Raw genomic sequence first — 12,500 nt, forward strand, 5'->3', positions numbered from 1 at the left:
TTCAGGTGTGTCTGAGCTGTGTCTGAGGTGTGTTTCAGTTGTGTTGAGGTGTGTGTTGATGTGTGTCTGAGGTGTGTTTTGAGCTGTTTTTCGAGGTGTGTGTTGAGGTTAGTGTTGAGGTATGTTTTGATGTGTGTCTGAGCTGTGTCTGAGCTGTGTCTGAGGTGTGTTTCAGCTGTGTGTCTGAGCTGTGTCTGAGGTGTGTTTCAGCTGTGTGTCTGAGCTGTGTTTCAGGTGTGTGTCTGAGCTGTGTCTGAGGTGTGTTTCAGCTGTGTGTCTGAGCTGTGTCTGAGGTGTGTTTCAGCTGTGTGTCTGAGCTGTGTCTGAGGTGTGTTTCAGGTGTGTGTCTGAGGTGTGTTTCAGGTGAGGGTTCAGGTGAGTTGAGGTGTGTGTTCATGTGTGTCTGAGGTGTGTTTTGCGTTGCCAGGGGAGATGAAGGAGTGCGACGAGGGCAGTGTGATCCACTACGACGACAACGCCATCTCCAAGCTTCTGGACCGTAGCCAAGACAACACGGAGGACACGGAGATCCAGAACATGAACGAGTACCTGAGCTCCTTCAAGGTCGCCAAGTACGTGGTGAAGGAGGAGGACGGAGAGGTGAGCCTGCTCTGGGTTAGTTAGTCAGTTAGTTAGTGAGTTGGTTAGTTGGTTAATAAGTTGATAACTAAGGGAAGTCCTTCAATGTGGCCCAGTTTGTAGTACATGAGGAGTATGGGAGCGTGGTTTGGTTGAGTTAGTTAGTTACTAGTTTTTCATAATCATTTCTCTGTGTTTATGTGTATATATTCTCTCTTTGTCAGTGTGTGTGTAGTTGTGGGTTTTTGTCTGTGTCTCTGTGTGTTTTTATGTGTGTGTGCTTGTGTGTTTTACGTGTCTGTGTTTCAGTGTGTTTTACGTGTGTGTGTTTCTGTGTGCTTCAGTGTGTATTAAGTGTGTGTTTCAGCGTATATTAAGTGTGTGTGCTTCAGTGTCTATTAAGTATGTGTGTCTGTGTGCTTCAATGTGTATTAAGTGTGTATTAAGGGTGTGTGCTTCAGTGTGTATTAAGTGTGTGTGTGCCTCAGTGTGTATTAAGTGTGTGTTTCAGTGTGTGTGTATTAAGTGTGTGTTTCGGTGTGTATTAAGAGTGTATTAAATGTGTGTGCCTCAGTATGTATTAAGTGTGTGTTTCAGTGTGTATTAAGTGTGTGTTTCAGTGTGTGTGCCTCAGTGTGTATTAAGTGTGTGTGCCTCAGTGTGTATTAAGTGTGTGTTTCAGTGTGTGTGCCTCAGTGTGTATTAAGTGTGTGTTTCAGTGTGTGTGCCTCAGTGTGTAATAAGTGTGTATTAAGTGTGTGTGCTTCAGTGTGTATTAAGTGTGTGTTTGGGTGTGTAATAAGTGTGTTTTAAGTGTTTGTGCCTCAGTGTGTATTAAGTGTGTGTGCTTCAGTGTGTATTAAATGTGTGTGCTTCAGTGTGTATTACGTGTGTGTGCCTCAGTGTGTATTAAGTGTGTGTGCCTCAGTGTGTATTAAGTGTGTGTGCCTCAGTGTGTAATAAGTGTGTATTAAGTGTGTGTGCCTCAGTGTGTATTAAGTGTGTATTAAGTGTGTGTGCCTCAGTGTGTATTAAGTGCGTGAGGCTCACTGCTGTGCCCCCCCTCTCAGGAGGAGCCTCAGAGGGAGATCATCAAGCAGGAGGAGAACGTGGACCCGGACTACTGGGAGAAACTGTTGCGCCACCACTACGAGCAGCAGCAGGAGGACCTGGCCCGCAACCTGGGCAAGGGCAAGAGGATCCGCAAGCAGGTCAACTACAACGACGCAACGCAGGAGGACCAAGGTCAGCAGCCCACAGATACAGCCTCCTACACCCTGGGTCACCTCCCAGGGATACAGCCTCCTACACCCTGGGTCACCTCCCAGGGATACAGCTTCCTACACCCTGGGTCACCTCCCAGGGATACAGCCTCCTACACCCTGGGTCACCTCCCAGGGATACAGCCTCCTACACCCTGGGTCACCTCCCAGGGATACAGCCTCCTACACCCTGGGTCACCTCCCGGGTACACCCCTAACACCCTGGGTCCCCTCCCAGAGATACAGCCTCTTACAGGGTGTAAGAGGCTGTATCTCTGGGGGGCACCTCCTGGGTACACACCCACCCCGACCTGGGTTTATCTCCCACAAACTGGGTATACTCTTTAGGTCCTCAACATGCTTTTTCTTGGTTCGAATCATTCATAGTCGCCTAGCAACAATATTTCTACAGCTTTTCAACATATACGTCTCCCCACGCAATGTATCATTACAACAAATGCACACTAGAGGGGGATTTAAACTAAACAGCCATTGTGTGCAACATTGATGGACCGTAAATTGTCAAGTAAATGGTTAAACCCTTTTTTGCACACAATAGTTGGTGAACGCACCTCCTATGTAGAGCGATTCCAAGATTCCCAAAATGTAAGGCCCTGCCCTCACACCAGATACACTCTCAGAACACTCTCCTCACCTCCCAGGATGCCCACCACTGACTGAGTGCCATTCTGCTGTGGGGTTAGTCAACTTGAGGTTATTATACGACAGTCCCTGAAACTGAATCCTCATCTTCACAAGTGATTGAATCTGGTGCAGAGTTTCATTGGAGTACTCTGTTAATACAAACCGTCTTGTAGGGTTGGGCCTCTTGCCTTTAAAATGACAACAAGAGGGCTCGGTTTCAATCCGCCTTTTGGGATCCATTGTTGCAGATCAGATTATTCACTAATAATATAATGATATAACATGGTGATCTGATGAAGAATACCATGACTAGTGATTGATGCAGATATTCTTCCATTAAAATGAGCAAACTTAACACTAGACCATAATTGTTAAGATGTGGATTTATACGGGAATATATTGATTCACAATCCGCAGAATCCCAGAAAAATCCTAGGTTTTTTTCACATCATACTGATATAGGGTTTCAAATTCCTTCCAACAGAAGTACTTATTTGTGTGAGAGTGCGCTTGAGACAAACCCTCCGAATCCCAGAGTCAGTCTGAGTACCCTCGGCCCGGTACGAGTGGTTGACCCTCTTCCCGAGTGTCTGAGGACCTGAGTGAGGACAGCGTGACGGCCATAGAGGTGTTATAAAGTAGAGTGAGGGGAAAACACCATTTGGGCCTTCTGGGAACCCAGACAGGTTTAGTATGCAAAACCTGAACACACATGATGCAACAAACATATATATCAAAGCATGTGTGCAGGCAGAACCTTGGCAGAACTTTTGGCAAAGACTTGGCCTCAAACACACAATGGCTCTCCCCACTCCCCTCAGGGAGCTAATTTAACCAATTGAATGTAAAGTGGGTGGTGTTAAGACCAAATGCCCACGCTATCTATCTCTGTCCCATGGCATGACGCTGGTAAGGCTAGCCATAGCTATAGCCAATAGTCCTGTACCGGTAAGAGCGGCAGTGGTAGCAGTAGCCTGCAGTGCCCTGGCGCCCCCCAGTGGCCATCTGCAGGAGTGAATGCACTGTACTGTTTCTTTCTGATGTGTGGCTCAGAGTGGCAGGATGATCTTTCAGACAATCAATCCGAGTACTCCGTTGGGTCCGAAGACGAGGACGAAGACTTCGAGGAGAGACCTGAAGGTAAGACGTCTTGCCAGCTTAGCTCCATGGTGGCATGGTAAACTCCCCCTCACGCCCCCCCTCTCACCCCCCCGCTGTGTTTGTTGCTCTGCGCAGGCGGACGCCGCCACTCCCGCCGCCAGCTGAGAGGGGAGAAGGACAAGCCCCTGCCCCCCCTGCTGGCCCGCGTTGGGGGCAGCATCGAGGTGAGGACCCCTGGATGCTCTCCTCTGTATAGGGATGGGAGGAAGGTCCATGTAGGGACTAATGGGAGGAAGGTCCATGTAGGGACTAATGGGAGGAAGGTCCATGTAGGGACTAATGGGAGGAAGGTCCATGTAGGGACTAATGGGAGGAAGGACCATGTAGGGACTAATGGGAGGAAGGTCCATTTAGGGACTAATGGGAGGAAGGTCCATGTAGGGACTAATGGGAGGAAGGTCCATGTAGGGACTAATGGGAGGAAGGACCATGTAGGGACTAATGGGAGGAAGGTCCATGTAGGGACTAATGGGAGGAAGGTCCATGTAGGGACTAATGGGAGGAAGGTCCATGTAGGGACTAATGGGAGGAAGGACCATGTAGGGACTAATGGGAGGAAGGTCCATGTAGGGACTAATGGGAGGAAGGTCCATGTAGGGACTAATGGGAGGAAGGACCATGTAGGGACTAATGGGAGGAAGGACCATGTAGGGACTAATGGGAGGAAGGACCATGTAGGGACTAATGGGAGGAAGGACCATGTAGGGACTAATGGGAGGAAGGACCATGTAGGGACTAATGGGAGGAAGGACCATGTAGGGACTAATGGGAGGAAGGACCATGTAGGGACTAATGGGAGGAAGGACCATGTAGGGACTAATGGCAGGAAGGACCATGTAGGGACTAATGGGAGGAAGGACCATGTAGGGACTTATGGGAGGAAGGACCATGTAGGGACTAATGGGAGGAAGGACCATGTAGGGACTAATGGGAGGAAGGACCATGTGTAGAGGGACTTATGTTTAGGGTTGCAAACTACCTGTAGGACAAATGTGTCTTTTAAGTTAATAAATTAGAAATGGTACAAGTCTTTTAACCACCTGTACTGAGGCATATTTGTAATTGCAAATTTGCAATTCAATTTGTAATATTATTTAGGTGATTTATTGAGGTAAGATCCTGGTCCTGACTCTCCTCCCTCCCTCCCTCCTGGGGTCCAGGTGCTGGGGTTCAACGCCCGGCAGAGGAAGGCCTTCCTGAACGCCATCATGCGCTGGGGCATGCCCCCCCAGGACGCCTTCAACTCCCACTGGCTGGTGCGCGACCTGCGGGGCAAGAGCGAGCGGGAGTTCAGGTACTGGTTCTGATGGTTCTGCTGGTTCTGCTGGTGCCCTGTGGCAGAGGCTGCGGTGGGGGGTTCTGTTCACCCCCCGGCCCAGGGGGGTGAAGGAGCGACATGAAGGTAACACGTCTTGCCAGCTTAGCGCTATGGTGGCATGGTAACCTACAGTGAACTGGGTTCACTGTAGGTTTCTGATAAAGGTGTCTGCTCTTGAGTAAATAATAACGAACATTGTGTACATTGTCATAGATCTACAATGTACGTTCTCTGTGTGGTTTTCTTTTTGGAAACTTGGTCTTTTTAGAAATTGTATTCCATTCCTTTGCTGTTCTCAGCCCCTCTTCAAGGTCGCGTTGATAAATCGTCTGCCTTGTTTGACCTATTCTAAACTACATGTAAAGCTAATGTTGACTAACCTAAATGCATCCATGTATAGGCTTTAAGGGCTCTTAATTGTTCATTCCACCTCTGTAAGACCCGCAGTCGCCCTAAACCCGTACCGTGTCCCATAGCGCGGGCCGCCTGAGGGCCGGTGACCGCTCCGTCCTCCATGTTGTGTTCCTGTTCCCCTCAGGGCGTACGTCTCTCTGTTCATGAGACACCTCTGTGAGCCGGGGGCCGACGGGGCCGAAACCTTCGCCGACGGGGTCCCGCGCGAGGGCCTGTCCCGCCAGCACGTCCTCACGCGCATCGGGGTCATGTCGCTGGTGCGGAAGAAGGTCAGAGACGCACCGCCGCTGTCGGAAAGCTTTATCGACAAACAGTCGAGTCACGCTGATGGCGGTGGAGGCCGAGGCCCGGCTGTCAAGAGTCACGCGTCACAGTCGCTGTCTCTGCTGTTTTATTGACACGCTGTCGAATTACACTCTTGGTCAGGGAGGGCTGGTACGGGACTACTGGGACTAGAAGCGACCTTGTACGCACTTGTTGTCCCTGTTCGTTTAATTAAGCCTGTGCTTCATTTGTTAAGCGTCTTTGAGCACTGTATAAATCAAATGTATTATTATAATTTATTCGAAAAAGTTTTGAATTAAAATTGTTCGGCAAAACTAAAATTGTTGCCAGAAGAGGTCTTCAAAGTCCAGAGACCATAAGGCTAATAGTGATCGACAGGTCAGCTGATCGACTGGTCAGCTGATCGACAGGTCATCCTCATGCGGCGACACTGGTTTAATTCAAATCAATTGAGTCCCACAAACACTAACAGTGTAATACGTATCATCTAACCCACTGACACTAACAGTGATGCATCACCTAGCCCACTGACCCTAACAGTGATGTATCACCTAACCCACTGACCCTAACAGTGATGTATCACCTAACCCACTGACCCTAACAGTGATGTATCACCTAACCCACTGACCCTAACAGTGATGTATCACCTAACCCACTGACCCTAACAGTGATGTATCACCTAACCCACTGACCCTAACAGTGATGTATCACCTAACCCACTGACCCTAACAGTGATGTATCACCTAACCCACTGACCCTAACAGTGATGTATCACCTAACCCACTGACCCTAACAGTGATGTATCACCTAACCCACTGACCCTAACAGTGATGTATCACCTAACCCACTGACCCTAACAGTGATGTATCACCTAACCCACTGACCCTAACAGTGATGTATCACCTAACCCACTTACCCTAACAGTGATGTATCACCTAACCCACTGACCCTAACAGTGATGTATCACCTAGCCCACTGACCCTAACAGTGATGTATCACCTAACCCACTGACCCTAACAGTGATGTATCATCGTGAGTTCAGGTCCAGGAGTTTGAGCACGTCAACGGTAAGCTGAGCTCCCCGGACCTGATCCCCATCGGGTTGGAGCTGAAGAAGCTGACCGAGAGCCTGTCGTCAGACCCCAACACCCCGGTGGCGGCCAGCCCTGCCGCCACGCAGCCCGGGACCCCAGTCCCCGCAGGTCAGCCCCCCCAGGGGCCGGACGTCTGCCATGTTTCCTTCACACGCTGTTTTCATACTGTTCAGAAATAACACTGCTCAATGGCTTTCTGACGGTGCATTTCCCATGATGCATCAGTCGACTCACATTTTTGTTCGTTTAGGGATGGTTTATTGTAGGTTTAAAGTTGTAAAGTGTGCATATTAAATGTTCATTTGGATTAAATGAGGTTAACGTCCGGTAAACACTCTTGGGGAATGCATTATGGGAACACACAACCCAGAATGGACTGGATAGTTGCACCCTTATGTTTTTAGACCTTATAAAACCTTTGAAAGACAAAGAGAAGTACCGCAATTCTTTGTTTCACTTCTTTTCCTCCTATTTCAGAGAAACTGGAGTCTCTGTCTGGCTCCACTGAGGAGAAGGAATCCCTAGAGCCGGAAACCAAGAAACACCCTGAACAGGAAGTAGGTCCTTAAGCATTCGACCCTCCGACTCTATGGCCCGTGGTGCATGACCCACTTAGACGCCCCCCACCGCCCTGCACATCCTCCGAAGCCTTTAAACTTCTCACAGAGGCAGTGAAGTCTAATTATTAAGTCTGTGTATTGACTCTTAGTCAAAAGGTTCTGGGTTCCATCCCCATGGACCTCAGTAAACCGTTAGGCCTTCTTGAACAAGATGCCCGAACCATGAATTAATACTAATAGACTTTTAATATTTTATTCATATCAAAATATTAAAGCGTCTACTAAGTGTCTGATTACTATTGGATGATCTCCTCATCTCTCGACCAATCACCTTCCCTCATTACTTCCTGCTCCGCCCCCTGCAGGCCAGTGTCGGGGGAGAGCCCGCCCCCACCCCAGAGAAGCCCCCCGACAGCCCGGAGCCCAAGGGGGGGTCGGAGAGGGGGCCGGAGCCCGAGGAGAGGGAGAGGGCCGGGTCGCCCGCCCCCACCAAGGGAGAGTCGTCCAGCAGCCAATCAAAAGAGCCGACGGCCAAGGCCTCAGACCCGCCCTCCAATGAGAGCGCAGCTAAAGGTGGTTATGGTGTGACCTCACTGCTAGAGGGTATTACACCAATCATATTGCTGCTATTTTTATTGTTACCAAGATTTCACAAGATTGTAATTTTCTAAATAAATTATAATCTTGTGAAAACGTTTATAAGTCTGACCGGCATCTGCTTTTTTAACTTGTGAAACTATTTATCAACATTTTTATCTCTCTATGAATGGACATTTATAGGTAGGTCTGGTACAAGCTGTGGCAGACACAGTTTCTGTCTGAGATGTAATAAGGTCGTATGTTATCAGTTCTTATCTTAATGAAATCCTTCTGCTGCTCTTTCTCAGCGGACCCCTGTCAGGATCCGCCAGAGAAGTCCTCAGAGAAGGGAGAGAATGAACCCGTATCCAAGACCGACGATAAGGAGAACAAGCCAGGTAAACAGACCGGTCGTCTGCAGTGTTCCTCTCCTTAATGTCAAATGTTGAGTTTAACACACACAAATACATGCAAATATATACAAATAATATGCAAACCATTATCCAACCATTATGTGAATGGCGTGGTTCCCTAGGCTGCCCAGAGAGGAGCAGCTCTGTGCAGCCTCAACACAGTGACCATGGACGTCATATCAATACTACTGTGTATGGGACGGCTCCCTGGGAACCCAACAAAGACATTCTGTTGTCCACACACTAGTCTACACACTGCTGGTCTGGGAACTTAATGTTGAGATGGATCCCTCAGGCTGTGTGGAGCTAAATGACCGTATGTGTGTGTGTGGCGTGTGTCAAATATGTAGAATGTGTAGAGTATTTTGAATATTAATCACTGATCCAGCATTCTATGGGGTCAGAAGAGTCACATTAATAATGAATGCACAGAGAAGGATTCACAAATGCATTTTGTGATTTATATATAAATTAGTCTCTTCTCACCAATACATTTCAATGCACACACAAATGGATATCGGTATGTATAAATGTAAAATAAATCCATAAAGAAAAATAAGTTTCACAAACACATTTCTGATCCACACACAGATGTGTCTTGTTTTAAATAAATAATAATATAAATCCATAAATATATTTATTCAAAAAATATTTGCAATTTCATTAAAAAATTATTTGTATGTTGTTACATTTATATACAAACTGTTAAACTTGAATTGGCAAGACGATTTATATGTGGATTTTTGAGACTCTCCTGACGTGGTTGGATTCACAAATGCATTTTTTTCAACAAGGAACCTTCTGTAGCCAATCAGATGCCTCCCTCGTTTTCATCACATGACTGCAGTCCCGACCTCTGAAGAAGTCCAGCCTCCGAGCCTCCCGGTTCCCTCGGTCAAATGTCTATGGGAAATAACGGGGCTTTTGAATGATCGTACATAACAATCTCTAGGTGGCGAAGAAGTCAAAGCTCCGTCACGTTTTGAACTTCACACTTTTTCCATCTAGTTTCGACTGGGTTTGGGATTGTCGGTGCCGTTAAAGTAAAACGGCACCGACAATCTAAAAACCCAGTCACTGCAGTCATGTGATTGGCTGAAAACGAGGGAGGCATCTGATTGGCTACAACAAGTTCCTTGTTGAAAAAAATGCATTTGTGAATCCAGCCACGTCAGGAGAGTCTCAAAAATCCACATATAAATGCAGACCAGTTCACACACACATGCAAACAAGTTCACAAATGAAAAGCGGCTTGTAAATTCAAGTTCAACAGTTTGTTTTCAAATGTAACAACATCCAAATACATTTTGATGAAAATTTCAAATATTTTTTGAATTAATATATTTATGGATTTATGTTACATTTATTTAAAACAAGACCCATTTGTGTGTGGATCAGAAATGTGTTTGTGAAACTTATTTTTCTTTATGGATTTATTTTACATTTATACATACCGATATCCATTTGTTTGTGCATTGAAATGTATTTGTGAGAAGAGAGTAATTTATATATAAATCACAAAATGCATTTGTGAATCCTTCTCTGTGCATTCATTATTAATGAGACTCTTCTGACCCCAAAGCATTCCCACTGGCCTGGACCGGACACAGACCAGTGCAGGGTGCTAGGGGCCTCGTTCCAGAGATCAGGCTACTAGCTACATTTTTGAGACTAGTAGAATATTAATACAGTAATAATATTGGAGTGTTCTTTGCCACTGCCTTGATACTTGTTTTATTTTGTGATTTTCAGTGGGCCTCCGAGGTTAAAGGTCCACATGAATATTATTTTTAACACCTCGACCTCTGGCCTGTTTTTATTCTCTCTCTCTCTCCGCCCGTCTCTGTTCCCTCGTCTTCAGCCGCTGCGGACGAGGTGAGGAGCGAGGAAGTGGCGTCCGAGGGGCGGCTGAACGGAGAGAAGGACCCCCCCGAGGAGACAGAGGAGAGGAAGGAGGACAGGAACGGCTTCAAGACCAGATTCATGTTCAACATCGCCGACGGAGGCTTCACGGGTACGGAGGGATGGAGCATAGCGTTACTAACACCGAGTAAACCCAGCATTACCAGAACGCATTACACGCTCTCCTCTGGGGACAGAACCCCGCCTCAGGGCGCCTGGTGGGTAAACACATCGTGGGTGACCCTATGAACGAATGAGGACAAACTGGAAGGACGACAAACTAAAAAAGAATTATTAATCCTGAAAGTGTACTTTTTTTTTTGTCAAAGAAGGTATTACATTTTCCAGTGACTTTCCGGCCGCTTGAGTATTGCATTGTGGGCAATTAATCTGCAGTAAGAGGTTTAAAGGCTTACACAGTGCTACATAAGTGACGCTTGTTCAAGACACTGAACAACGTGACGGATAAATCAGTCAGACGTTTTATAGTTAGAATTAAAAAAGCAGGGCTCTCCTCTCCCTTTTGCTCTGCCAGGAACTTCATTTCCAACCGACTCCATCAACTATTGTTGTAGTATAACTTAATGTCCCCAACATGGAGGAATAAAAAGTGGGAATAACTTAAAGCTGGTCCGCTTCCCAGAACTCCACACTCTGTGGCAGACCGAGGAGCGAGCCGCCCTGTCCTCCGGAAAGATCTACGACATCTGGCACCGTCGCCATGACTACTGGCTGCTGGCTGGCATCGTAACGTATCCTTCCCCGGACACAGAAGCACCCAGAGGGAGGGTCCAGGGAGTGGATTGTTCCCCAATGCCTTTAAATCAAGTGGAGCTTTATTCCCGGGGTCCTTTGGTCTCCATTAAGCTCTCGGGGCTCTTCAGGAGCCTTCAGGGGACACCCCCCCAGTTGAGGAGACATCAGGTCTGGACAGTTGAGGGGTCTCCTGTCCAGGGTGGGCTGTAGCCGGTGTCTGGTGGTTAAGGCGCAGTTTGGTGTCTGCAACAGGTGACATTGATTAATTGGTAAAACCAAAGGGTGAAATGGTATAATAAAATGAATACAATTCCGAAATGAAAAGGCATTCTAGGATAAAAACATAAAGAGTAGAGAAGATGAAAGCTAAAGTTTAGCAGCATTATTATTACTTTGAAGCTACTCTTATTTTATATCTATAAGGGCACTAGCAATGTAGTTTACGTATTACAGCCATGCCTGTTTGAGCCAACGTAATCCAAAGGCCCCAGTGGTCCGATCACGTGCCGGTTGTACGTGATGGAAGAGCCCGTGAGCTGGGTTCCCGATCCATATCCGAAGCGCCAGAGCTGGGGCCGGGTTCTCCTGGGGGGCTCTGGTGTTAGTGGTCCTTGACGGGAGCTGTGAACCAGACATGGCTACGCCCGCTGGCAGGACATCCAGAACGACCCTCGCTACGCCATCCTCAACGAGCCCTTCAAGACGGAGATGCACAAGGGCAACTACCTGGAGATGAAGAACAAGTTCCTGGCCCGGCGCTTCAAGGTCTGTGGGGTGGGGGGGTCGCTGAGGGGGACTGGGACCTGAGTGTTATAATAAAGTAATTACTGTAACTAAAGTGAGTGAAAGGTGCTTATAATGTGAGAGAGAAACACAGCTTACCCTCTGCTTTTCTGTTGCTTTCTCCTCTTCGGTTATACCCGCTCCTCTCTTTTCCCCATCCTTCTTCCCCCTCTCCTCTCCTCTCCGCCGCACTACTTCTCTCTCCTCTCCTCCCCCCTCTCCCCTCTCCATCACTCCATCCCTCTCCTCTCTCGCCCCCGTTCCGCTCCTCTCCTTTCCTCCTCTGTCTCTCCTCCTCCTCATCCTCATCTCACCCTTCCTCCTCCTGGTCTCCCTGTCCCCCCTGTCTCTCCTGGTCTCCCCCTGGTCCCCCCTGTCCCCCCTGTCTCTCCTGGTCTCCCCCTGGTCCCCCCTGTCCCCCCTGTCTCTCCTGGTCTCCCCCTGGTCCCCCCTGTCCCCCCTGTCTCTCCTGGTCTCCCTGTCTCTCCTGGTCTCTCCTGGTCTCCCCCTGGTCCCCCCTGTCCCCCCTGTCTCTCCTGGTCTCCCCCTGGTCCCCCCTGTCTCTCCTGGTCTCCCCCTGGTCCCCCCTGTCCCCCCTGTCTCTCCTGGTCTCCCCCTGTCTCCCTTGTCTCTCCTGGTCTCTCCTGGTCTCCCCCTGGTCCCCCCTGTCCCCCTGGTCTCTCCTCCCCAGCTCCTGGAGCAGGCCCTGGTGATCGAGGAGCAGCTGCGGCGGGCGGCCTACCTCAACA

The 12,500-nt window shown here is 48.3% G+C and overlaps 1 protein-coding gene across 1 annotated transcript in view; it reads left to right on the forward strand.

Annotated features, from left to right (window-relative positions):
• Positions 1–12,500, forward strand: part of chd5 (chromodomain helicase DNA binding protein 5) — a gene marked incomplete at both ends in the record, with an annotated part of 52,505 nt that overhangs the window by 37,097 nt on the left and 2,908 nt on the right. Inside the window, 14 exons of the mRNA XM_079748430.1 lie at positions 428–600; positions 1,650–1,824; positions 3,540–3,626; positions 3,723–3,811; positions 4,808–4,941; positions 5,504–5,648; positions 6,707–6,866; positions 7,236–7,315; positions 7,684–7,900; positions 8,206–8,295; positions 10,172–10,324; positions 10,856–10,964; positions 11,601–11,733; positions 12,443–12,500. The exon at positions 12,443–12,500 is cut by the window's right edge and continues 138 nt beyond it. Of these exons, the coding sequence (XP_079604556.1) occupies positions 428–600; positions 1,650–1,824; positions 3,540–3,626; positions 3,723–3,811; positions 4,808–4,941; positions 5,504–5,648; positions 6,707–6,866; positions 7,236–7,315; positions 7,684–7,900; positions 8,206–8,295; positions 10,172–10,324; positions 10,856–10,964; positions 11,601–11,733; positions 12,443–12,500 (1,803 nt within the window). The remainder of the gene's footprint in view (positions 1–427; positions 601–1,649; positions 1,825–3,539; positions 3,627–3,722; positions 3,812–4,807; positions 4,942–5,503; positions 5,649–6,706; positions 6,867–7,235; positions 7,316–7,683; positions 7,901–8,205; positions 8,296–10,171; positions 10,325–10,855; positions 10,965–11,600; positions 11,734–12,442) is intronic.

The sequence above is a fragment of the Pollachius pollachius genome (genome assembly GCF_949987615.1).
Source record: "Pollachius pollachius genome assembly, chromosome: 12".
In the NCBI taxonomy this organism is placed as follows: Eukaryota; Metazoa; Chordata; class Actinopteri; order Gadiformes; family Gadidae; genus Pollachius; species Pollachius pollachius.